The 23530-nt window shown below is 48.1% G+C and overlaps 5 protein-coding genes across 6 annotated transcripts; 2 read left to right on the top strand and 3 right to left on the bottom strand.

The window, feature by feature from the left end:
* Positions 1 to 1131: 1131 nt before the first annotated feature.
* On the bottom strand, positions 1132 to 5696 carry DYNLL1 (dynein light chain LC8-type 1). The gene is made up of 3 exons (XM_054082760.1): positions 5607 to 5696; positions 5379 to 5516; positions 1132 to 3900 (listed from the first exon to the last, which is right to left on the bottom strand). The coding sequence occupies exons 2-3, from the start codon at positions 5508 to 5510 to the stop codon at positions 3763 to 3765; spliced, it is 270 nt and encodes an 89-aa protein (XP_053938735.1). The 5' UTR covers positions 5511 to 5516; positions 5607 to 5696; the 3' UTR covers positions 1132 to 3762.
* Positions 5697 to 7494: 1798 nt separating this feature from the next.
* On the top strand, positions 7495 to 15938 carry COQ5 (coenzyme Q5, methyltransferase). 2 transcript variants are annotated; one of them, XM_009566852.2, is made up of 7 exons: positions 7495 to 7680; positions 7880 to 8029; positions 8589 to 8810; positions 9677 to 9783; positions 11400 to 11488; positions 11690 to 11801; positions 11917 to 15938. In XM_009566852.2, the coding sequence occupies exons 1-7, from the start codon at positions 7530 to 7532 to the stop codon at positions 12016 to 12018; spliced, it is 933 nt and encodes a 310-aa protein (XP_009565147.2). In that variant the 5' UTR covers positions 7495 to 7529; the 3' UTR covers positions 12019 to 15938. The 2 variants fall into 2 exon arrangements, with proteins under 2 accessions (XP_009565147.2, XP_053938253.1); XM_054082278.1 differs by having other exon boundaries at positions 7495 to 7752.
* A 904-nt stretch (positions 15939 to 16842) lies between these two features.
* On the bottom strand, positions 16843 to 18842 carry GATC (glutamyl-tRNA amidotransferase subunit C). Its single transcript, XM_054082279.1, has 4 exons — positions 18735 to 18842; positions 18288 to 18454; positions 17739 to 17842; positions 16843 to 16976 (listed from the first exon to the last, which is right to left on the bottom strand). The coding sequence occupies exons 1-4, from the start codon at positions 18798 to 18800 to the stop codon at positions 16921 to 16923; spliced, it is 393 nt and encodes a 130-aa protein (XP_053938254.1). The 5' UTR covers positions 18801 to 18842; the 3' UTR covers positions 16843 to 16920.
* TRIAP1 (TP53 regulated inhibitor of apoptosis 1) lies at positions 18827 to 21354 on the top strand. The gene is made up of 2 exons (XM_009566875.2): positions 18827 to 19021; positions 19437 to 21354. Exons 1-2 carry the CDS (start codon positions 18875 to 18877, stop codon positions 19518 to 19520), a joined length of 231 nt encoding a protein of 76 aa, XP_009565170.2. The 5' UTR covers positions 18827 to 18874; the 3' UTR covers positions 19521 to 21354.
* A 198-nt stretch (positions 21355 to 21552) lies between these two features.
* LOC104064534 (cytochrome c oxidase subunit 6A1, mitochondrial) lies at positions 21553 to 23214 on the bottom strand. The gene is made up of 3 exons (XM_054082280.1): positions 23050 to 23214; positions 22366 to 22505; positions 21553 to 21796 (listed from the first exon to the last, which is right to left on the bottom strand). Exons 1-3 carry the CDS (start codon positions 23147 to 23149, stop codon positions 21710 to 21712), a joined length of 327 nt encoding a protein of 108 aa, XP_053938255.1. The 5' UTR covers positions 23150 to 23214; the 3' UTR covers positions 21553 to 21709.
* Positions 23215 to 23530: the final 316 nt, after the last annotated feature.

The raw sequence follows: 23530 nt of genomic DNA, 5'->3' as shown, positions 1-23530 counted from the left end.
GCAGGCACGAGGTGACAGCCAGGGGTTGTGCTTGGGAACAGGGAGGCCCGAGAGGATACAAAGAATCCCACATTTCCACGGAATTGTGGCAAACACCTGGGGAAACAAAAACAAGTCTACAAAGCCTAATTGAAGGCATACTTTTAAGCTTTTCCTTCAAAGCAAAAGGGAAAAAACAGACCACGAGGCAACAGAGATTCCAAAGGCATTTTAATTAACCTTTTAAATAGCATTCAAAGAGCTGAAGCACATCTGCTGCCCCCTACCCCTGGCCAGCACCACAGCAAGGGCAGGCCTGAAACCACTGGGATACAGAGGGTACCAACAAGGGAATGGGAAGAAAGCCTCCCCAGTGCTCTTTGGAAATGGATTTACTGAAGGACGAGTGGCTGGCTGAGCGCTCCCTGTTACCTCCAACTGGACTAAAGAGCTTTCACAGTTCACCAGGAAGCAGTGTCCAGGCTTCTTCTCGATAATGAATCTGCTCTTGATAGGGACGGTGGTTATGGAAAACACAAGGAGGACATGGAGCTTGTGTTCCAGGCTCTGCACATGTAGCAGCGCAGCCCTAACTGGCCCCTGGGCAACCAAGGGCTTGCTGTCACTCAGTTGTCTTCAAGGGAGCACGGGCCTGTCAAACCCCAGGGCTCCTCTGCACTGCTCTGGGTAACCAACTTGCTCCTGCGTTTAGCTCAGCACTCTGATAGTCTGGATTTGAGAGATTTCTTTGACAAGTGGCTGTTCACAGGGGATTGGGGAGGAGCACAAGTAACATTAAGGAAAGTCAGAAAACAGCCATAAAACTCTTACAGACTGAATACACAGAATATTTTTATTATTGAAGGGGCCAGCTTTGGAAAAAAAAAGAAACACATGGCCTTTTTCTGCTTTGTTTTTCACTAAGACACAACAAAACCACCACCCACTCCAGAAAAAAACCCTGGCGTTAGCCCTGCAGACCAAGCACCGCCTCCTTAGGAGGGCTGGAGGTACAAAGCGCTGCCTTTGCATGTAGCCCTGCAAGCACAAGCAGCTCTGAACAGTGACCCACAGCTCTCACCAGCTTTAAACAGCAGAATATTTGCTCCAGCCATGAGGAAGATGAAGTGCTTGGTGTCACAACAGACACAGTGCCAAGCAGGACTGTGTTCCTTCTCAGACTCCTGCAGAAGAGATCGCTCCAAACTCAGTGTCAGCAACTTTCTCACCCAAAAGTTGACTACAGATTTTTTGTCATTGTGTCCCTCTTGTTAACAAGTATCACTTTGAAAAGGCGATTAAACAGCAGCATGTGCTTTCGAGCATAAGGACCGTGTTACTTCTTACACCTCACCTGCTGCTTCAGCACAAAAAGAAATCCCACAGCTCTTCCCAGCTGAGTGGGAATAAGCCCCAGGGACTGCAGTTCCCCAAGTCACCCTATGTTCTCAAACTACACCGCTGAAGCATCAGGTCACGCACTGTTGTGCTATCACACTTGGCAAACTACTGCACGATTCAAATGCCAAACTGCACAGCTCTGCTAAAAGCAGAACATTCCAGTCAGTTATTTACCTACTGTCGCATCTCAGAGTTCTCAAATGAGGAAAATCTCCGTGAGAGCATGTGAGTATCTCTGATCAGTTATTATGACCCTGGATAAGTTATCTCCTCACCACAACTCCCCAGGTTCCAGTGAGGTGCCTCAAAGAAAATTTGATGAGCTCTAATCCCCTGTTCTCCAGTAACATAGAATGTCGGTCTTGCAGGACATAAAAATAAGCCTCCTTTTACATCTGTCAGGGGGACAGGAAAGGAGACCTCCCCAACAGAGGCAACTGTAATGTATAGTTGAATAACTTCTCAAATAGGTCTTCCAGGCAGATCCATCTAACATTCAACCTCCACCGACATCCTTAGATTTCTTTCTGCTTTGCCATCTCAAGAGTATAAAGTTATCAGAACCAAATCTCGAGTGCATCTGTTCTCTTCATGCACATAGAAAAACAGGTATTCTGTGCACACCAGACAAACAGTGCTCCAAGACACAGGATTGCGGTATGGTTCAGCACAAAAAGAAACAAATACAGAAGATGTGCAGAAAAATTAATTTCCCCTGCAAATTCTCAACCAGCCAGCCCTGCACAGCTATTATAGAACTATGCACAGGACCTTAGAGCTAATTTGAACACAATTTCAGTCAAGGACTCAATAAAAAAAAAAGGCTGAAAGGAAAATTCAGGCAGACTTCAAAAGGTCTGTATGTTCTACCAGCTGACCAGCACACTGAGAAAGGCCAGCAGGCACCATTCTAGTCTGCTGGACAATGAGATGGTGAAAAAATAATTAAAAATTGAAGGTGTTCCAAAACAAACTAGGAAAGGTACATTTAAGAGGTGGGACAAGGAGCACAAGGATACCAGCCCATGGGAAAAGTCAAATGTATCTTGTGTTCACAAAATTTGCTTTTCCGAAGTGTTGCGACACCCACCTTGGTTGGGTTCTGGTGTGGACAGTGTTCAACAAGGGGATGTTACAAGCAATCATTTACCCTTTTCATAAGGGCTGCAATTTCTATTTCAGCATTAGATTTCTCTATAGCCAAAACAGCAGTCCACAGCATCTTGCTGCATCTCTCTGGACACATCCATGTCCTTTACCACAGCCATTTGACCACTCATGGACAAACAATAATAAGAACTCAAAGCTGCAGATGCAGCAATCGTCCAGGATCTCTGTTCCCCAACACCGTGCCAACTGTCGTGCCTGGGCAGTGCTTTGCCAGCTATGCCAGAGGCACAGGCCCAGCCGCACTCAAAGCTGGTGGAGCTGGGGCTCACAGCCCGCCCACATCAAGCTCCAGCTCTCCAGGCACTCCAGCTCAGAGCAACACAGCCCTGCCACCGCCCTCCCAAACCCCAGCACCCACTGCTGCAGCCCTCCTAGCCCTCCCCAGCCAGCCTTTGCCACCGTCAGGCTCACAGCCCTACAGCAGCACTGGCCCGGGTGGATTGCAGCTGCTGCCATTCACTGCTGGGGGCACACCTTGGCGGCTCCTGCCAGGGGTGGAGGCTGCACAGGCCAAGCACTGCGGCACCAATGACACGGCAGGCGAGCACGGCCCGGTAATGGCAACCAGTCACTCCCAGCAGTGGCAGTGTCCCAAATGGAGCCGTTCTTCACCTGCCGCAGAGCGCGCCGGGAGCTGGAGTCCCCTGGGACACGGACACTGCCCAACCGCCCTCTCCACACTCCTGGTGCCGGTGGCCTCGCCCAGGCCCTGATCCCCAACCGCATGGTCCAGATCCCAGCCCAGTCTGGCAGCACAGTGCATTCTTTTATTTGCCAAAGCGGCTCCCGAGAGTAGCAGCAACAGGAAAGCTCCAGCTGCAGGCAGCACATCCCGCAACGCGAGAGGGAAACGTCCCAAACCAAGAGAATGGGAGAGGTTTGGCACAGAAAGAACCAAACACAGACAGTACTTACACAGCACAAGCAGTAACCAGGCACTAACGCAGATGGCTATAAACCTCTCAAAGGCAAAAATGTTCCAACAGTTCTATTAGGAAAGAAGCAGCCTTCTGAAAAATAAAATAAATACAAGGAAGACTTTTTTTTGGTATTTTTCCTTTTATATCCACAATGTAACATGATTACTACAGCATAATCCCTGCCATCGCCCTTGGAGATCAAGGTCTGTGTCCTCAGGAAGGCTGCAGTAACGAGTCAGGAGTCAGCACTCAGTCCTGTAACCAGACGCAAGTTCAGTAACAGTCCATGATTCTAACCAGACTTGAAGAGAAGAATAGCGACTTGGCCGAGGTAGAAATAGATAAAGTGCTTGGTCTCATGAGTCACGTAGCTGCCAAAGTTCCTCCCCACGATGCAGTGCCAAGTGGGATTGTATTTCTTGTCAAACTCCTGCAAAACAGGTCACTAGAAATTAAGAACTCTTCTAAACAGGTATTCACTTTTAAGCAAGGTAATAAGAGGAAGAGCAGATGCTCTTAAGTACCAGGATTATCTTATTTGCATCTTATTGTTCACCTGCTGCTTAGCCACACAAAAGAAAAAAAAATCCACAAAAAGAGAAGCCACAGTGCTTCTTATCTGAGCAGTAGCGAGTTTAGAAGATTACCTTTGTTCACGGAAAGTAGTCTATCTCCTCCCACAAGTCATACCACCATCCGAGACTACAGCCCTCAATAGGAGTTTCACCACTGGTTTCACACCCCCAGAGATTAAGCCATAATGAAGATTTCATCTGCACCACGGGTGCTAAATGGACTTGGTGGAAAATCCTCTGCCACACGCTCTGTAACACCAGTACCATCAACAAACCTAACACTTCACATTCTATACGTTTCAAACAAATCCTCTATTAATTTCTAGTAGTTGCTACAAAAAATAGCTGAAAAAAATACTAGACCAAATTCTCCCGTTTCTACTGTCACATATTTCCTGCATCTGGGGACAAAAATGCATTTTTGTATTGTGGCAAAACGTGCCCACCTTCTTTCTGTATTGTGGGCATAACAAATCAGTATTTTTATAGTGGAAACAACAGCTCTGCTTAGTTGATCTACTTCTTTAACGTCTCTTACACTCAAACCAGTTTAGCTTCCACTGATGCTCCAATTTCTCCATTCTCCCAAGTTAACGAAGCAGGAAATATAACTCGATCTTTCCCATGTTCAATATTGTTAATCCTACATTAATAACGACACAGATGTGGCAAACAGCAGATAATCAGCGCCACCACGGTTTGTTGGGTTTTTTTTTCCTTTCTATTCTGTTTACGTCATTACTCTAAAAGAGGTGCGATTACAGAAGACTTGCACAAAACTACTTTTCCCTGCAATTTCTGATCCAGCAGGACAGAACTGTTAACAGATCCTTAAGATTAAGTTAAATGAAATTGAAACCAAGGACTACGTAAGAAAGGTTTTCTCTCAGAAGAAAACCATAGGAGAGCTCAATAGAGCCCCTGTATTCCCTACGAGCTCACGAGTCACAAGGGCAAGCAGCTGCCACTCTCTGCTCCCCTGGACAATGGGACAGTGGCAGAAAAGGCTGAAGGAGAAGGTACTGCTAAGGCCAAGCTGGACGGAGCCTTGGGCTGCCCATGGCAGCGCAGTTGGAACTAGATCTTTAAGGTCCCTTCCAACCCAAACTACTCTATGATTCTACAATTCTACTGCAGGAGAAAAACATAAGAACCTGGAAAACGCCAAGTGAAGGGCGGGGAAAAGGAACATCAGGGCACCAGCCCACAGAGGAAGCCCAACGACTATCTGGTGTCACCAGGGCTCGTTTCTCTCGAGCTACTCGCCCGGCTGCATCCCCCCGACTGATTTTTCACAAGCAGGGAGACGAGGCCGGCACAAGCCAACACGCACCTTCTTGATGTGGGCTGCGATGTCCTTCTCGATGTTGTACTTCTCCAGGGCCTGCGTAGCGCACTCCACCGCGTCCTGCTGCATCTCCTCGGACATGTCCGCATTCTTGATCACCGCCTTTCGGTCACTCATGGCTGCCTGCAGTGGGCAAAGAGCAAGAGAATTCCAAGCCGCGAACCCAGGCCGCGAACTCCAGCCCCGTTCCCCGCCAGTCCCCGCCGCCCTCACCGTGCGGGTGGGAGCGCAAGGCTCTCTCTGCTGGCTCCGCCGCCGTTTAACCGCCCCGCGCGCGCCGCCCGCTCCTCCGAGCGCCCCGGGCCCCGCCCGCCCCCCGCGCGCCGCCCGCCATTGGCCGCCCCACCCGCACCCCGAGCGCTCATTGGCCGGCACGCGGTGCTCTCGTAGCGTTTTCCCGCAGCAGTTTATTTCAGCCCGGCGTGCCTTGCGCCCGCTGCCGTTCCCATAGCGACGCGAGGCGGCGGGAATGGAGGCCGGGCCGCTGGGACCGGGCGCTGCACCGGCCGCTGCTCAGGCCGTGCTCGGCCTCTCCTTCCTCGGGGCTGAGCTGCCTGAACGCCGCTGCCTGGGGGAGTGACGCCAAGCACGCGGAAGCAAGCATCTTGTTTCGTATCAGAAACAGCAGCCAGCAGTGACAAGCAGGTCCAGGGAGGCTATTCTCCCTCTGTACTCGGCACTGATGAGGTCGCACCTCAAATACTGTGTTCAGTTCTGGGCCCTTCACCACAAGAAGGATGTTGAGGCTCTGGAGCGTGTCCAGAGAAGAGCAACGAAGCTGGTGAGGGGATTGGAGAACAAGTCTTACAAGGAGCAGGTGAGGGACCTGGGGGTGTTTAGCCTGGAGAAGAGGAGGCTGAGGAGAGGCCTTGTTGCTCTCTACAACTACCTAAATGGAGGTTGTGGAGAGGAGGGAGCTGGGCTCTTCTCCAAGTGACAGAGGACAGGACAAGGGGGAATGGCTTCAAGCTGTGCCAGGGGAGGGTCAGACTGGACATCAGGGAAAAATTTTTCACAGGAAGGGTCATCGAGCAGTGGAACAGGCTGCCCAGGGAGGTGGTGGAGTCACCTTCCCTGGAGGGATTTAAAAGACGGGTAGATGAGGTGCTCAGGAACATATTCTAGTAGCAGAGAGGAACGGTTCAACTTGATGATCCAAGAGGTCTTTTCCAACTTGTGATTCTATGGTTCTAAGGTAATCTGGGGCTAAGATGGAGCATGAAGCTGGTACCAAGTGTATCAGAATAAACATGATTAAAAGACCAGGTGCTCCCAACGAGAATCTTGAGTGTGTGAGAAAGTCAGGCTGGAAAAACCTGCCTGGGAATGAGAGTGTGGGTGGAAAATAGATAAAACAAAACATCCTGTTTGTCTTTTTAGTTAGGGAACCAAAGAGCTGTATAAATCTGCTTGAAAGAGAGAAGCCAGTGTACTTTTCTTAATTTGACTGCTGTATGCCGTGCTGATTAGAAGAATATGGTTAGAGAAAACTGCGAGGTCTGTGTCTCGTTCATGCCACAGTGGCTGGTGTGAGAGGCTCCCCCGGCTGCTGCTCTGGCAGACAAAGAGTGTCTCTCCCTGTAGCTGAGCCGGACAAAAACATCTGTGATCCGTGTGCAGGGCTACAAACTCATTGTGGTCACACAGACACGGTGGGACAGCTCACATGACAGGAACGCTGTCATGGACAGCTGTTTGCCTTTTAGATGAGGCTGATGAGGTGATCATCTTTGTGTTGGAGCATCTCCTGTGCGAGGCCAGGCTGAGGGAGCTGGGGATGTTCAGCCTGGAGAAGAGAAGGCTGCAGGGAGACCATAGAACAGCTTCCAGTACTGAAAGGGGCTCCAGGAGAGCTGGGGAGGGTCTCTTGTCTAGGGAGTGCAGGGATGGGATGAGGGGGAATGGTTTTCAGCTGAAAGAGGGGAGATTTAAATGAGATATTAGGAAGAAATGTTTTCACTGTGAGCGTGGGGAGGCCAGGCCAGGTTGGATGGGGTTTTAGAGCACTCTGGTCCAGTGGGAAATGTCCCCGCCTGTGGCAAGGGGTGGGACTGGATGCCCTTTGAGGTCCCGCCAAGCCAAGCCAGTCGGTGGCTCCGTGACTCCGCCCAGCGGGACGGAGCCGCCCCCGCCAAGATGTCGGGGCTGAGCCCGGCCGGTGGCCGCGCCGCGCTGTGTCTGTCTCTGTCCCTGTCCCGGCGCCGCGGGGCTCTGCGCGGGTTCGCCGCCGGCCCGCAGACGCATTTCGGTTTCCAGACGGTGACGGAGGAGGAGAGGAGGGAGAAAAGTGAGCGGGGCGGCGGTGGCGGTGCCCGCTCCGTTCAGCCCCCGGGGCTGCGGGCCGGGGCGCGGCTCGGAGGTTGGATCCTGCCTTGCGAGGAGTTTGCAGCGGGGTTTGTCAGCTCCCCGCGGTGCCAGGGCCCCTCGAGCGCGTAAAGGTCACCTTTCACCGACACAGCAGTAAATCCTATCTCCTTCCTTTGCAGTTAACCAGGTCTTCGAAAGCGTGGCCAAGAAATACGATGTGATGAACGATTCGATGACTCTCGGAATTCACCGGTTGTGGAAGGACGTCCTGGTGCGTAAAATGAACCCTTCCCCAGGAACGCAGCTTCTCGATGTTGCTGGAGGAACAGGTAAATAATTTTGGTGAGTTCCACGCTGTTTTGAACTGCTAGAGTCTGCCCAGCCTTTTTTTTTTTCCCGTGGTTCCCTGCCACTAAAGCTAGTGAAGCATCTACTTGGTTTTCAGGGAAGCGTTACGTGCTAATGTCTGTGTTTTGAAATAACTCGCTCCAAGATTCTGGAAATACTACGCTATTGCCATGATATATTATAGAAAATACAGCTTCCTACAAATGGAAATGTAGAGTCTTTGCTTTTAATATGTCCCCTTTGTATATTTTTATGTGTTTATATATACACACACTCTGACTTTCTGCACTCTGTGTGTGCTTTTTATTTTTATGAATCATAGAATCGTAAAATAGTTTGGGTTGGAAGGGACCTTAAAGATCATCAAGTTCCAACCCCTCTGCCATGGGCAGGGACACGTCCCACTAGATCAGGTTTTAAAACAAGATAAACGAGATAAAACAAGATTTAATTCAGTTTGGCGTTAAAAGCCTTATGTTCCAATTTTCTGGAGTCAGAAAATATTCCAAAAAGCATATCTTTCTTTTAAAACAAACGCAGGTGACATCGCCTTTCGATTTATTAATTATGTTCGCTCTGTACGAGAACGCCAGCTCCAGCGGAGGCTTAAGCACCATCAGAATTTATCATGGCAGGAAATTGCTCAGAGTTACCAGGAAGACAAATCTCCGCTAGGAGGTTCCCAAGTGGTGGTCTGCGACATTAACAAAGAAATGTTAAAGGTTGGGAAGGAAAAAGCACAGGATCTTGGCTACTCTGAAGGTGAGCTGTGTATTGTACTATTTCAGTAGCGTGACTGGTGGCAAGAGTTTGACATGGTAGCCGTCAAGTGACTGCCACCTCAAGATTACAACGTACACGATAACAGCCATGATGCAAACTAGAGCTGTGCTTGTGTATTTGCTGACGTTGAGTTACTTTTTTGGTGATCACATGTGTAATGTGTTTTTCAGATGTACAGTGATCCTCTTGAGTAACACCTGAACTTTCAGAAATACATAAACCCAGAAACTTTAAGAACTATTGATTCTGAGTTGAGAAGTCTTATCATTGGTGCAAATAACCTGAACATCTGTGCTCCACAGACAGATATGGCCTTGATCCATTGGGGTTTGAGGAAGCAACATAGCTGCAATGGGATCTCATACTGCTAGTGCTGATGGAGGGAGTGTGGCTTTTCCTGTTTCTCTCTATGGAAACCTAGCAAAATGTTAGACATTAATCACTGGTTATAGTTATTCTTCAAGCAGAAATTCTTTTTCTGCAACTTTGGTGCAGACAAATGGCAGCCAGTTTCTGGAAAGCTGGTTGTTTTTCACTATGATGCAAGATTTGGATGAAATCTTGGCAGACTGAGGCACTGTGAACACAACATGCGTGTATGTGCAGAATGTTTTGGCTGATCTGCAACATTTGCTACATTGCCTGAAAAACACAGGGCCTTGAAAGGTTTGTGGTTCTAGACCAAGTTGTCCTTCCTCCAAGAAAAATGCAAAATTGAAATATTAGTTTTAAATATAATTTTATTAATAATAATTTCCTTCTGGAATAGCTAAATTTTAGTCTCTCTGGAGCAGCCTGAGTTGTATAAGGTCTGTTCAATACCAAGTCATTGCTTTTGAATACAGGTTTGTCCTGGGTGCTTGGGAATGCCGAAGAGTTGCCCTTTGATGATGATAAGTTTGATGTTTACACAATTGCCTTTGGAATTCGAAATGTAACTCGTATAGATTTGGTAAGTTACTATACTGTATCCTGACCTGATTTTTTTTTGTTCTAGCAGAGGAAGCAAAGTCGGCATTCCTTTGGATAAAGGAATGTCTTGGTCTACTCCTGAAGCATTTAAAATAAATGGCATGCAGCACACAACTTGTTTGAATGAAGAATGCAGTTAAATGCCACACCTTTGTCATAAAAAGTTAGATTTATACTAGGTTGTGCCCAATCCTTCCAGCTTGGCAAGCCGTGTAATCTTTTCCTAAAAGGAAAAAAGGGATGGATGCTACACTCATTCCCCACCTTCTCCTCACTTAGGATGGTACTGGGTCTAGAGATGCGCAGTACAGTCAGGCTGTGTGACTTAAGTCTTCCTGAAGCAACTGATCTGTGTCCTGCCTGCAGTGGGTCCAATGCTTCCTGCCCATTCTGTTTACCTGCTTGAGCCAACAGAGCTCCCAGAGCAGGGGGTGGGAAGCAGCTGGCTGCTGCAACCGCTGTCGTTGAACTAACCTCTTCAGCCCACTTCTGCCCAGTGTCTTTATGCTGTCTGGTAGTAGAGTTTCCCATGAAGAATGATTTAGTTAGTGTACATAGTACCCTTTGTTCTAAACAATATCTGTGCTTCAAGAATGACTAGCTGTCTTGCGGCGAAGATAGGTTAGGGCACCTGCCTAGCTGGACTAGTTGTCTGTGGTTTGGAGGAGCGTGTTCCCACCCTGGCAATGGTCCTTCTGTGGAAGGTTCAGTGTTTGCATCCAGACCACCTTGAACCATACACCTTTGAACTTCTCTTATTTTGGATGTATTTTGACGATGCTTTGTGTACACCTTGTACAGCTGTCTGTTAGCATAGCTCCCTAGAGACCTGATACAAAACGTATCTAAGCCTCCAATTCTTTTGCAGAGCTCCCATTATGCATGCATGTTGTTTATATTTTATCCCTTAGGAACATGGCAGTTGAAGCCCGGCAGGTACACAACCTGCAGAAATTCTTAAATACAACCATGTCATGCTCATGTATGAAAAAACATAGTGTCTAGTTGGTTCTTAGGTGTTCTGTTCCAGAAAATAAGTGAAATTTCAAAGTAGCCAAAGATTTTCTTCTTCCCTCTCTTTCCTTCCTGTTCTCACATGTTGCTCATCCGAAACCCAGTGTCATTTCTTCTTTGATCCTTTGGGTGTGTCTCACAGTTGAGCAAAATCTTTTCTTTTGCCTGGAAAAAAAAAAAAAAAAGATCTCTTATGCCCTCTCTTAATTTCCAGCTTCTGTAGCTGAGTCAGCTTCTCCCTTTTGGGTTTGGTCTGTAATTACAAGAGTTTTGCTGGCAAACGTTCCTCGACTGAGAGTAGGGAAAAAGAAGAAAAACTGCAAACCTGACATCATAGTTTCGACACAAAGCCTGGTGTAAAACTATTTTTGTAACAGCAAGGGGTTTTGTGGTTTTGTTGTTTGTTTGGGGTTGTTTTTAATATATGTCTAGGCATGCTTCTCTTCCACAAGTAAATATTAGAGATTGGCAATTGGAGTTCTCTTTGCTCCCCTCAGTTCATCCCTGGGATGCCATCACATGGCATGTAACAGGCTCGTGCTATTCTCCAGAAACAAACTTACCATATCTGCATTGTCTCAGGCGCTTCAGGAGGCCTATCGTGTGCTGAAACCAGGAGGAAGATTTCTCTGCCTTGAATTCAGTCAAGTCAGCAACCCTCTTCTTTCCAGGTAGGAACCTGGTGACACTATGCCGTGTTGCAAGCCTCTCTTCTTTGTACTCAGACAGAGTAAGAGGCAGAGACACTTTGAGGCCACCTCATTGTGCACTTTTAAAACCACATAGAGACTCTATAGCATAGTGGTAGAGAGTTCAGCTTGTGTTGCAGAGGGTAGTTGGTATTAATCTGTCTGTGCTGTCTGTCTGCGCAGGCTCTACGATCTCTACAGTTTCCAGGTTATCCCTGTTCTGGGTGAGGTTATTGCTGGTGACTGGAAGTCTTACCAATATCTTGTGGAGAGCATCCGGCGTTTCCCCCCTCAGGTAAGACAGCATTTTTCTGAATTCACTACCACAGGGAATGATCCCAGCATAACCTTGCGGGCAGCTGGCTGATAGGCCTTCAGGTCGTTGTAACTCTGAAACTGTTATTTTTCAGGAGGAGTTGAAGGCAATGATAGAAGATGCAGGGTTTTTTAAAGTGGATTATCAGAATTTAAACTCCGGCATTGTTGCCATTCACTCAGGTTTCAAACTGTGAGTCTACTATGTAGCAAAACACAGGAAGTGTTGTTTTCCTGAGGAATGTGAAACCTGCGGAATCCTAGGGCTGTGAAGATTAAAGAGGAGTTCTAAGAACTTGTGCAGCAGACACTTGCTCAGCAGTCAGACCCAGAAGGACATCAGCTGCCTTCTTGCCCTCCAAGAAACCTGTGGATGAAGTGACTGCTGTGGGGTTTCTTACACTTGCATTTCCCTTCAAGTGCAACGTGAAGGACACAGCCAAAACTGAGCAATGCTAAGGAGTGAAGCAACTGCAGTTGCCAGGGGTGTGGATACACAAACAGACCTACCGTCTTCAAATAAGATGCCTCCTTTTTTTTTTTTTTTCTTGGCTAAGCTTCAAGGACCATATCGTGCAAGGGAGAAGCAACTTGGATTTATTAGATTTTTACTAGGCTACTGTGATATTTGTCATGCAGAGTTCAAGGGATTTTTCCCATGATTCATTTACTTTTTCAAAAGCAAATGGAAGGCTTGTGAAATAAAGCAGCTCTGCATCAACTTCTTTTTCACTGAAGTGAATATTTTAATCTTTCTAAGAAAGGAATTTTCTCCTGAAGAACGACTGCATAACTATATTCTGGGATGAGGTGACATGTTTTCATCTCTGTATGAAATCTTTGTCAGTGCTGGATGCATAACCACCTCTACATAAAGGTTTGTCCTTTCCAGCACAAATAATTCTATAATTCCAGTATTCTAAGTCTTTTACCCACATTCACCGTGTTACTTGGATTCTGCTCACTGAAGGAACAATCAGAATTTCTATGTCTTATTTCGGGCATCTTCTGCAGACCTCGCCATCTCTGCAGCTCTTGCCTGTTGTTTTGGGTTGGGTTTTTTTCTTGTTGTTTTGAGTGAAGCCAGATGATCCACGGATCCCCTGTGCTCTTGTCTGTTCTTGTCCCTCTCCCTGGGGCACTTCCTGCTGATACTCTTGTCAGCTGGTGATCTGTTAATAACAGGACTCTCAACCATGTCTACAGCAAACAGTGCAGGGTGATTTAAATAAGGCTTTCAAATACTGGCTGGCTGGTGGGACTGCCATTTCCTTGTAGAAATAAAAATCTAAGAAGCAGTCACCCAGCCCGCTTGAGTATGCAAGTATTTTTCTTATCAGTGCAGCGTAGTCACTTGCTCACTGTCATTTGCAGCAAAAGCAGCATAACTGCCAGCAACCTGTTGCTTTCACAAGCTCTTTGGCAACCTCAGAATAAGGTACTGTCCCCCAAAGTATTAAAACTGGACAATGTAGTACTTTTGTCACTCTCGGAAGCCACTTCTGACTTTAGCTCCCAGGTTTTAGCATCCCAATGGGAAGAGACACAGCTCACAGCTTTGCTTTCTGTCTGCCATCAGGAACGTGTGTTAGGGACAACTCTGAAAGTTATGACCATAAGGGAGCTTACCGGGAGCTTACCTGGTTTAATGCAACAGATGGAAGGGACTTGGAGAAGCTTTAAGCAGTTGTGGGGCCATGGCAGCAATTAATTTACAGAACTGTGTTTAGTAACTGCAGCACCAGCAATGGTTCTTGGAGTACTAGGTGGATTTGTTCTGACACAACAGAACCATTTAACAGCCTTCCCGACCGTGAACTTCAGGAACACCCATGAATCCCCGAGGAGGTGGCTGTTTGGTAGCTGCAGGCAGACTTCTATGTGTTTATTAAGAAATGGTTAGCTGACGGAACAGATGTGATAACGACTGCGGGAAATGTCAGTGTGCGTGAGATACTTGTTAACAAGAAACATTAAAGCCTGGGATACACGGCTTTAAAGAGAAACACTGGAGCCTTACTTGGTAATCAAGAATATAAAGGTGTAGTTTTCCTCAGGACAAAGCTGCAGGGGAAGGCAGAACAAATACACAGGGGAGATGAGAGCTGGAGTAGAGGCGGTGCCGAAGACAACTAAGTAATGGATAAGGCATATCATGAGATTCCACGGAGATTGGACGATGAGCACTTTCAGTTGAGGCATTTTTCCCTCTGTGTTGTGTACCTTATCATTATATCTAATAGACATTTTCCCTGGGGCTCCTAATTACTATCAATAATCATAAAATAACCATTGTTAGCAATAAAACAACGTCCATTTTCTTTTTTTTTCTGTATAACTGAAGAAATGTCCACCTCAAAATTTTCTTTGTAAACCTTTAACATATATGCTAGGGTTTCTAACCCAATTTTATGTTACAGATCTACAGAAGAGTGGAAGAACCTTAGAAGGTGTAAGTCAAGTTGCCTCTAGGGAAACAGATACGTATACATCATCTCACAAGTTGGCCTCCTTTTGTCGTTTGTTTTTTTTGTTAAATCAAACCAGTTTTTTTTTCTTTTTGCCGTATCTATTAACTGAGAAAAGATGTGTTATTTTACAAATATACATGATGTTTGCCTCTGCAGTTACAGGGAATTTACACATAACTATTTTATTACAGTCCTTAATTGTATTCATTCATTTGCCAGGGGTCCTAATTTGCATTGTGGCTGAATACTGTAAAGATATGACCCAGACTCAGACCCACTTGAGTGTCAAGGCTGCACGGTGAAAGCAGGTGAACCGGCACCACAAAAGGTGTCTGGACCCCACCTCAGGGTGCAGCTGAGGCCAGTGGGGCCTCGCGCCACAGTACACACACCGAGGGTGGCTGAGGCACTAATGCATTCTGCCCCACAGGCAGCTCATCTGGCCTTTGCCAGGGTTTACGTTTTGGTGGTTGCAGGTGTCTGAGTCAGGGCTATAATTTCTGTATTAGTGGTGCAGCAAACCCCTTCATTAAGGAAATGCGTGTTTTCCATTTTAAATGCAGTTTGGGCTGCAGGGAACAAGCACCAGGCAGTTTGTTCTCTCACTGGAGTGTGTGGGTAAGGGACCAGCAGTCAGCTGGTGGTTTTAAGCTTAGCCGTGCTGCATTGGGAACGTGGGATCATCCATGCCCAAATTGTTGGTTTGGTTGTTGCTTTTAAATAGTTACTTGATGATATATTGGGCTGGCAGCGCCTGCGGCGGTGCAGCTCACTCTCAAATTCCTCCTGTGTAAATAACATTGTTCCCATTCTCTCTGATAGTCAAAGGAGGCCAAAACAGATAGAACAAGTGGGGGTTTCTCAAGCTGGGAATTCTCTGCTAACAGGCTGCTTGCACAGTGCAGTTTAAGGTCTTTCCTTGTGATTTATATATGCATTATAAATGATTTTTCAGCTGAGCTTGTGTATTTGTAAAACTTCGACATTTGCAGGGTTTGTACCTTGAGAAGCCTGAAACTAAAGCACTAATAGAGTGTTACAGCTTTGCTGGGAATTTGATTAGTGGGATTAAGCAGAAGCCTTAATTTAACACCCTTGAAAGAATTCAAGTATCATAATAATTACATGTTTTATGTGTATGCATATATGTACATATATATATACGTATACATGTATATATTATGGAAACTTAAACAAATAATGTAGTAACTGCATAACTAAGAGTGGGACAAGCATTTGCTTTCACTTCTTGCCAGAGAAATAGGAAAAAACAGATCAGTTCAAAGCTTTCCAAACATGCAGTGTTTGAGGGCAGTGAGTGAAAGCAGATCCTACCCAATGGCTGTAATTTCTTACACCAGCAAAGACAGCTGTGCTCCTTTTCACACAGCCTAGGTTTTTTCATTAAATACACGGCACATAACAGATGGCCCCAGAGGGAGCTCGTCAGAGCAGTTTGTACACACGGCATTGAGTGCAAGGCAGCTGAACCCAGGACCAGTACAACTCCAACTCCTCGGTATTTTTTGCAGTGTTTTTCAAATTACAATTCTTACAATATGCTTGGTGGATTTTGAGATGTTAAGAAACAATGCAAGTGTATCACTAATCTCGTGTTGTTTGCAGGGATGTGGAAGATGCAGTTCATAGGAAATATAGTTCTTATGGCCACATCAGACAGCACTGGGGCACATGTGTTTCTAAAACCTATTCCGACAAAAAAAAAGTAACAGTTATAGCATGTATTTAGTTTACTGTGTCCACAGGACAAAAAATGCTGAGTTCACAAGTAATTACATTCTTTATTTACAACAAGCTTAGCCACACAGGGTATTTTCAATAATGCAGACAACTGCAATGCTTTTTTGTCTTAAAATTGGTTTAATCCAGTATATCACTATAGATACACATCTAGTATACAGAAATATTTATGGTGAAGATTTTTAATTTTAGAGCAGCTATTTCTGTATATGAAAAGGTCTTCCTCAAATTATATACAACTCCTGGTATTTAATTTGTGAAACTAAAAATGCAAAGTGGGAAAAGGGGTAACCCATCCCAACACAGAGTGCTGGAATCAAATGGACATATACAACAGAAGTAAAATATTTGAGTGAATCATCCTCTCAAAATGCCTTTTCTTCTGTAACGACAATCTGGATTCTGTCTGCACGCAACACAGACGCTCAGCAACGTTACAGACTCCTCCATACAGACTTTGTTAGGGCTCACTGGTCAGAGCCAGAGCTGAGCCAAATACAACCTTCTCATCTGTCTTGTTTTCCTGCAAACTAGTAGAGGAAAAATATAGTATTCTGGGTTTTTTAATGACCACATTTTAATGTTGTCTGTGAAGCCTTTAAGCCATTCAGCATCTTAAAGCATAACATCACATTCACTTGGTTAAATAAAAGCACCAAGGTCACGTGTTGTGCTGCTTTCCAGCCTCATAAACATTGACTTTTTCAGTAGCGCTACTAAATGTTTTACACCTTCCTTCTTCTGTAAATTGTCCTGCAAGTGCTCTTCTTTTGTCCAAAACATGTGCCAGGGGCTGCAGCTGTGACTCCACAAAACCAAGCTTCCCCAAATAAAACACCAGAAGGGCGTTTGCGTTACAAGCTCTCACTAAGAGCCCTGCAGAAAAGTCTCTTGCTCGTCCAGCTTTGGTAAAGGGATGTTACCTGAGAGGGAACAGGAAGAAAGTTGTGTGAGATCTGCTGTAAGGTACGTTCTGGGCAGCGCAGCTTAGCATGCAAGTGCTTCTCCAGTTTATTCTAAGTATGTACAGGCAGCTTATATTTCCTGAACCAGCAGGAAAAGTCAGTCCTGTCTTGTAAATAATCACTGTACATGTGCAGTAACTTCAGAGTAAGGGTCACGTCTGTATTGTTTCTCACAGGAACACAGAATGGTTTGGGTTGGAAAGTACCTTAAAGCCCGTCCAGTTCCAACCTCCTGCCATGGGCAGGGACACCTCCCACTGGATCAGGGGCTCTAAGCCCCATCCATCCTGGCCTTGAACCCCTCCAGGGATGGGGCAGCCACCACTGCTCTGGGCACCCTGGGCCAGGGCCTCCCCACCCTCACAGCAAAACATTTCTTCCTAAGATTTCATCTAAATCTCCCCTCTTTCAGCTTAAAACTGTTCCCCCTCGTCCTGTCCCTGCACTCCCTGATAAAAAGCCCCTCTCCAACTTTTAATCATCCTACTTTAACGTTCCTTATGAAGTCTTTAAGTCCTTCAGTATCTTAAAGAATAAAATTCTCTAACATCTCTTCTGGACTAAAAGATTGCAGACTGTTTTATACAGACGGCTACAGTTATTTACTGCAGTGCTTCCTTATTACTAGCTAGCATTTCTTTAAGTAAACACAGCTACAGTGGGTTGTATTCCTTGGGTTACTTAAGCAAAGTTCAGAGGTTTTTATAAGCAAGACAATACCTGGTGGGGCTACGAAATATTCCTCTACTTTCTCTCTGGCATTTTTCAGCAGCTCTTTTGTACAGTTGCCTTCTGTAACATTATCTTCTCTGAGGTACAGACACCTGAAGAACAAGGTCTAGTTTTAAGCTGTTCTGTGAAGTATGGCTTATCTCTAAACCAGGCTTTGGTCTTAAGTAAGTGCTAAGACGAGTATTGGAACATCCTGAAGCAACTAAGAATGCCGCTGACAGACCTGGGGAGCAGATCACTCACAAGTAAGATACGTGAGAGAATCATAGAGTGGTTTGGGCAGGAAGGGACCTCAAAGCCCACCCAGTTCCAACCCCCCTGCCCAGACAGGGACACCTCCCACTGGATCTGGTCGCTCAAAGCCTCAGCACACACTTGCTATGCTTACAGAGAAAGGTCTTCCTTCTTCCCAAACCTTTCTGTAAGCAAAGGGACCGAGGGCACAGCCGGGGTGGTTCCCGGGGTAAAGAGGGGTTTCGAGCGGGACCAGTGGATGCCTCAGCAGTTCAGAGGAGGCTGCTGACCGCCGGCCGCTACCTGTCCTCCAGGACCGAATCCATGGGTTCCACGCCGTCGGTGTTCACCTCCTGGAGCCGGTCAGCGAACTGGATCGCTTTCTGCAGCCGCTCCACGCCCTCGGCATCGCGGAAATCCACCAGGGCCAGGCGCTCCAGGTGCGCCAGCAGCTCCGCCGCCGCCCTGGGCTGCGCGGCAGGACGACACCGACAGCGAGGCGAGGGTGAGCGCGCTCCACATAGCACCGCTTTGCTTTATAACCCAAAACCCGGTGATAGGGGCAAACCCCGAGCCTGCGCCCGCTGGGACACGGTGACCCCTTGAACTGCCTCGGGGAACGGAGTTTAACGGAGCCGGTTCCTCCCCACCCAGCGAGGGCCGCGCGGGGCCGGTGCGGGTTCGGTACCGCGAGGGGGACCCCGCCCTTCCCCTCCCCGTCCACCTCCGCCCCGCCCGTCCCCTCCGTACCGGGCCCGCGGGCACCATCGCGGCCGCCCCCGCCCGCAGCCACCGGCCGAACCACAGCACCCGCATGGCGCTCGCGGTGTCGCGCGCTGAGTGACGTCACCCGCCCGCGCCGGAAGCGCGCGAGGGGCCCGGCCGCCGCCATGAACAGCGTGGGCGAGGCGTGCACCGAGCTGAAGCGCGAGTACGACCAGTGCTTCAACCGCTGGTTCGCCGAGAAGTTCCTCAAGGGCGAGAGCGGCGGCGACCCCTGCGGGCAGCTCTTCAAGCGCTACCAGCTCTGCGTGCAGGTGCGTGCGGCGCCAACGGTGCGCCCGCCCCGAGTCCCGGCCCCTGCCCCTCGTTCTCTGCTCCTGGTGTTCTCCTTACCGCGCTCCGGGCAGCCCACACCACTCCGGGTTTCCTCCTGTCTCCTCTCTCTGCTGGTCATGACGTGTAGTGTTTTACAGATCACTCCTCCTACGTTTTTCCTGTTACCGGAGCTTCTGGAGCCTGCAGGTTTTGAGGCTCCAGCCCTTCTCAGTGACAGGGTCCATATTGTAGCTCAGCACGAGTTCTCTGGATGGACTTGAGCATTTCTAATAATGAAGTTTTTTCCAAACCGGCCTTTGACTGCTTTTCCTAGATACTGTGTTTTGTACCGACAATTACATCCCTTAGTGCTATAGAGACGTGGCAAGTTTAATTTATTGCTTTTCTTTTCAGAAAGCGATTAAGGAGAAAGACATCCCCATTGAAGGCCTGGAGTTCATGGGCGCAAGCAAAGGGAAAACTGAAGACTCCTCTTGACCTCCCTGTGTGGATGGAGTCACTAAGGTGCACCTTTGGACTAAGCAGCATCGTCAGGCGCACAGCTACATCCCACCTGGATGAGGCCTTTTTTAAGCTGCTTTCTGGAAAGCGAGGAATCTTCTCTGCTTGTAAAAACAAACAGCCACACACACACAAAAACGACTGGGTGATGTGGTAACTATGCCTGCTTTTTGGTGAATTTTGGTGGTGGTTCAGCATCTAACAGCGCAAAAAGCACTTTGAACTAAGTTCCTGCTGAATATACTCTGTCATGGGATAATGCTTGTTAGCGTAGGCTGAGATAATAGTTGCTCTGTGACTGATTTCTCTTGCTTATTTATATAACACTTGAAAGTGTTTAAAAAGGGTATGAAGGAGGTTGATTTAGTTTCACTCCTCTCTATGCTGCTGAATTTGGTGGAAGAAATGTATTTTATATGACCCTGGATGCTATGGGGCTAAAGCATTGTTCTGTATCAGCAAGAGGGATGGTATAAAACCACTCCACTGGACCTGCAATAACTTAGCTAAAATAAATGTAACCGGATTATATTTGTTCAAGTAGGCAACTGTGCAGTAGAAGCCAACTGTGACCTCTGGGAGGGATGGAGGTGGCCTGTGACAGGAGCTGCAGGGAGGACCCTTTGAATTCAGAGGCATTTCCGAGGTACTGAAACAAACCCGAACTTGAATTCTCTTCTCTAGTGTTACACATTCCTGCAGTGAAACTGCAGCGCAGCTGTCCTGGTCCACAGGCTGGCCACAATCACTGTTAGACTTGTATTTGAGATGGTTAAAGCGTGCGTTGAATGAGGGGAGCCCTGGCTTGAGAACGCTAAAAGCGCCAGCTTTCGCCTGGGAATCTCTCCTGCCTGCAGAGCTGCTCCCGTTATCCGCACGGGCTCAGGAACTGCAGAAACACTTGCAGCAGCTAGAAAAGGGTGTTTGGAAGAGAAGCAAGGGCTCAGGATCCATCCTGTGCAGTGGCCCTGTGAGCACTGTGGCAGGGGAAATTTCCATTGATCCTCATACCAGGATGGGGAAAAGCTGTCCCCTTTCATCACTCCAACACAGGTGTGGTGGTATGGTCTGGTGCAGAAAGAGAAGTCTGCTTCCTAATTCTCCTAGAACTACAGCTGATCTTCAATCCCTCTGCTTTTAAGCACTACCTGAAGGATTGTTCAGAGGCTTTCCTTTTCAAAAAGGCGCAGTTTTCAATCACAGCGGTGGCTGGTCTGTACATAGGTGATGGCCCTAGTGCCGGCATGGGCAGCAGACCTGGAACTGCCAGGCCGGGGCCACTGTTCCCCTGAACACAGTCAGCTGGAGCGCAGCCGTGCCTGTTCCCAGGTGCAGGAGACAGCAAATGCCCCGTACAGCTGTTAAACACTGCACAGGAAACCAAACTGCTGACATTGAAACTGCCAAACCACTTGGCTATACATAAGAATAGCGAGTGTAGGGAAAGGTCTTTCTACGAACACAGCAAATATTATTTTGGGAACCATCAAGTATGTGGCTTTTTTTTTTTTTTCATTAAGCAATAACATGCAACCCATGTGCTTTTCTATGATCTTTGTGTAGAAATAACTGCAGTAGGATTTTGTCAGCTTTAAAACAACTGTGTCCATCAGTGCCTTGTTCTGTGCTCTAACACGGAAACACTTGTCTTAACAAAATGACAGCTATTGAGTTGATAAAATAAATTGCATTGAAACATGGGGAGGCCCCACTTTGACAGTCTCGGCTGCCATCCATCAGCCCTTTCAGCAGCTGCATTCTTCCTTTTGGGAAAACCGGTATTAATGCCAGCCAAGGCTCAACATGAAGAATATGGAACCAAAGAACATCCTATCTTGAACACGTGCGTCCCCATTGACAGCGGTACCAGATACAGGAGTGGGTATTAACATTCAGGCAGGCGAACCCCAAACTCTTGCACTGCACCTGTGGGAAGCTTCTGTTTTAGGCAAACACCAAACTAAAGAACTTCTAAGGACTCAGATTAACAAAAAAGTCAGATCCTGAATTTGGGTTCAGAGTTATTTATTTAAAGGACCCCAAAATAAGCACAGAGGCCACAACGCTTCATTGTGGAGGGAATGTAGAGTTTCTTTAGTGATGGTTCCCACACAACATTCTGGTCCAAGACAGGAAGAGCCAAAGTGCTGGCTGTGGTCAGGATCTCAGTTTTCATCTTCATAACCGGTGGGGAGAGCATTAACGTGGGGGTTGTGGAATAGAGTTTTGTTCCCATCACCCCAGGGGAAACGCTGTTGAAGGAAGGGAAAAAAAAAAGCAGCAACAGCTAACTGAGATCTGCACAGCACAGACATCAACAGCAGCGTGGGTACAAACATCATACAGCCCGACAGGCTGATGAATTAAGCAAACTGGCATTTTTCCTAAGCTGTAGGAAGCAAGAGTTGGAAAACAGCCTCCCTTAGCCAGGAGCTGGTGTCTCAAGACAACAAGGTCTTTACTCTTGTTAAAACCTCAACTGTGCTTTACTCCAGAGAGCCCAGTGTTGAGAATTTGAGCTCACCCCTGTTAGCTTGTAGATCTGCTTTAGTGTAACACAAGTACAGCAGCTTTAGGGCTGACGCATTTTTCAGTGAGGCAACAGTAAGGTCATTTGGGGCAGGAAGGCCTGCAAAGACCACAGGCACTTCACCTGAGCTGCCAGAAATTCTTGCTGCCTCACAAACAAAACCAGGAGTTAAGAGTGTGGCTACATATACAGCACCCAACACAGGGGGCAAGGAAGCAAGAGATACTGCAGTCATCTCAGAGGAAGCTCTGCATTCCCAGAAAATAAGCAGGCCAGAGCTGGTGAAGGTACCTTGGTCCGGATGCGGAGATGAGCGTACGGAATAAATTCAGGCCGCTCATGCTCTTCTTGTCCCTTCAGGTAGCAGTTCAGCATGCAAACGCCTACCCCTGGCAGGGCCACGACAAAGGTCAGCGTCTTCCAGAGCCGGGCTGGCAGGAGGGGTCACACAGATTAGCACAACAGCAGCGCTGCCACGGCGCTACCAACCCAAACACACGGTAACTGCAATCAATACATTAACCAACCAGCACAGCACAGGATCATAGCATGGTTTGGTTGGAAGGGACCATGAAGGTCATCCAGTGCAACCTCCCTGCAGGGAGCAGGGACATCTTCAACTCGATCAGGTTGCTCAGAGCCCCATCCAACCTGACCGTGACTGTTTCCAGGGACGAGGCACCCACCTCTCTGGGCAACCTCGGCTACCGTTTTGCTACTCTCAGCATAAATATTTATTCCTAATATCTAGTCTAAACTTGTCGTTTAAAGCCGTTACCCCTTGCCCTGTTGCTACAGGCCCTGCTAAGACGTTCTTTCCCCTCTTTCTTATCAGCCCCTCGGTACGACAGCCGCACTCGGGCCCCGCTCCCCGTTCTGCCCCGCAGCCCCGGCCTCGCCCGGCCCTCACCACAAGGGCGGCGCCTCCCAAGGGCGGCGGCGCGGGCCCCGCCCCCAGCCCAACGTCCCCGTTACCTCCGCCGCCCTCATGGGCCGCGGCCGCCATGCCCCGGCGCGGCGGGGAGCGCGGGGCGGCGGCGAGCAGCAGCCGCGAGACCCTTCCGAGCGCCGCCATCGCCTCGGCCGCGGCGCAACCGGAACCGGAAGCGCTGAGAGGGCGCGCGCTTCTCCCCCCCGGGCTGACCTTGAGCCGCGGTCGCGCTGCTCCGCATGCGCGGGGCGGGACGCGGTGACGTCACGGGGCGGGGAAAGGGCGGGAAAAAGGGCGGGAACGGCGCTGTGTTGGTGCTGAGGGGAGAGAGGCGTCGTGGGGACAGGGAGGGCGTGAGGGGCCGGGTGCCGCATAGGAGAGTCCCGAGCACTGGGGGGACGGGGAAAAGGCGCTCCGCAGCGGGGTGCTCAGCTCTGCTGAGTGATGAGGGGCGGGGGCTGTGACCACCCAGCTCTTTGGGCAGGAGGAAGGAGTGTTGTGTCCAGTTATGGAATCCTCAGCATA

The sequence above is a fragment of the Cuculus canorus genome, chromosome 17 (assembly GCF_017976375.1).
Source record: "Cuculus canorus isolate bCucCan1 chromosome 17, bCucCan1.pri, whole genome shotgun sequence".
Classification (NCBI taxonomy): Eukaryota; Metazoa; Chordata; class Aves; order Cuculiformes; family Cuculidae; genus Cuculus; species Cuculus canorus.
The sequence above is the reverse complement of the archived record's forward strand: the minus strand, read 5'-3'. Positions and strand labels throughout refer to the sequence as shown.

Coding starts and splice junctions, on each gene's coding strand:
- TRIAP1 (XM_009566875.2), top strand. CDS start 18,875: ATGAACAGCGTGGGCGAGGCGTGCACCGAGCTGAAGCGCGAGTACGAC. Junction 19,022..19,436: donor GCTACCAGCTCTGCGTGCAG/GTGCGTGCGGCG, acceptor TTTTCTTTTCAG/AAAGCGATTAAGGAGAAAGA.
- DYNLL1 (XM_054082760.1), bottom strand. CDS start 5,510: ATGAGTGACCGAAAGGCGGTGATCAAGAATGCGGACATGTCCGAGGAG. Junction 3,901..5,378: donor TCGCAGCCCACATCAAGAAG/GTGCGTGTTGGC, acceptor CCTGTTTTGCAG/GAGTTTGACAAGAAATACAA.
- COQ5 (XM_054082278.1), top strand. CDS start 7,530: ATGTCGGGGCTGAGCCCGGCCGGTGGCCGCGCCGCGCTGTGTCTGTCT. Junction 8,811..9,676: donor GGATCTTGGCTACTCTGAAG/GTGAGCTGTGTA, acceptor TTTTGAATACAG/GTTTGTCCTGGGTGCTTGGG. Junction 11,802..11,916: donor TCCGGCGTTTCCCCCCTCAG/GTAAGACAGCAT, acceptor GTTATTTTTCAG/GAGGAGTTGAAGGCAATGAT.
- GATC (XM_054082279.1), bottom strand. CDS start 18,800: ATGCGGGTGCTGTGGTTCGGCCGGTGGCTGCGGGCGGGGGCGGCCGCG. Junction 17,843..18,287: donor GATTCGGTCCTGGAGGACAG/GTAGCGGCCGGC, acceptor CTTGTTCTTCAG/GTGTCTGTACCTCAGAGAAG. Junction 16,977..17,738: donor ATATTTCGTAGCCCCACCAG/GTATTGTCTTGC, acceptor GTTCCCTCTCAG/GTAACATCCCTTTACCAAAG.
- LOC104064534 (XM_054082280.1), bottom strand. CDS start 23,149: ATGGCGGCGCTCGGAAGGGTCTCGCGGCTGCTGCTCGCCGCCGCCCCG. Junction 22,506..23,049: donor GGCCCATGAGGGCGGCGGAG/GTAACGGGGACG, acceptor CCCTCCTGCCAG/CCCGGCTCTGGAAGACGCTG. Junction 21,797..22,365: donor ATCTCCGCATCCGGACCAAG/GTACCTTCACCA, acceptor TTCCTTCAACAG/CGTTTCCCCTGGGGTGATGG.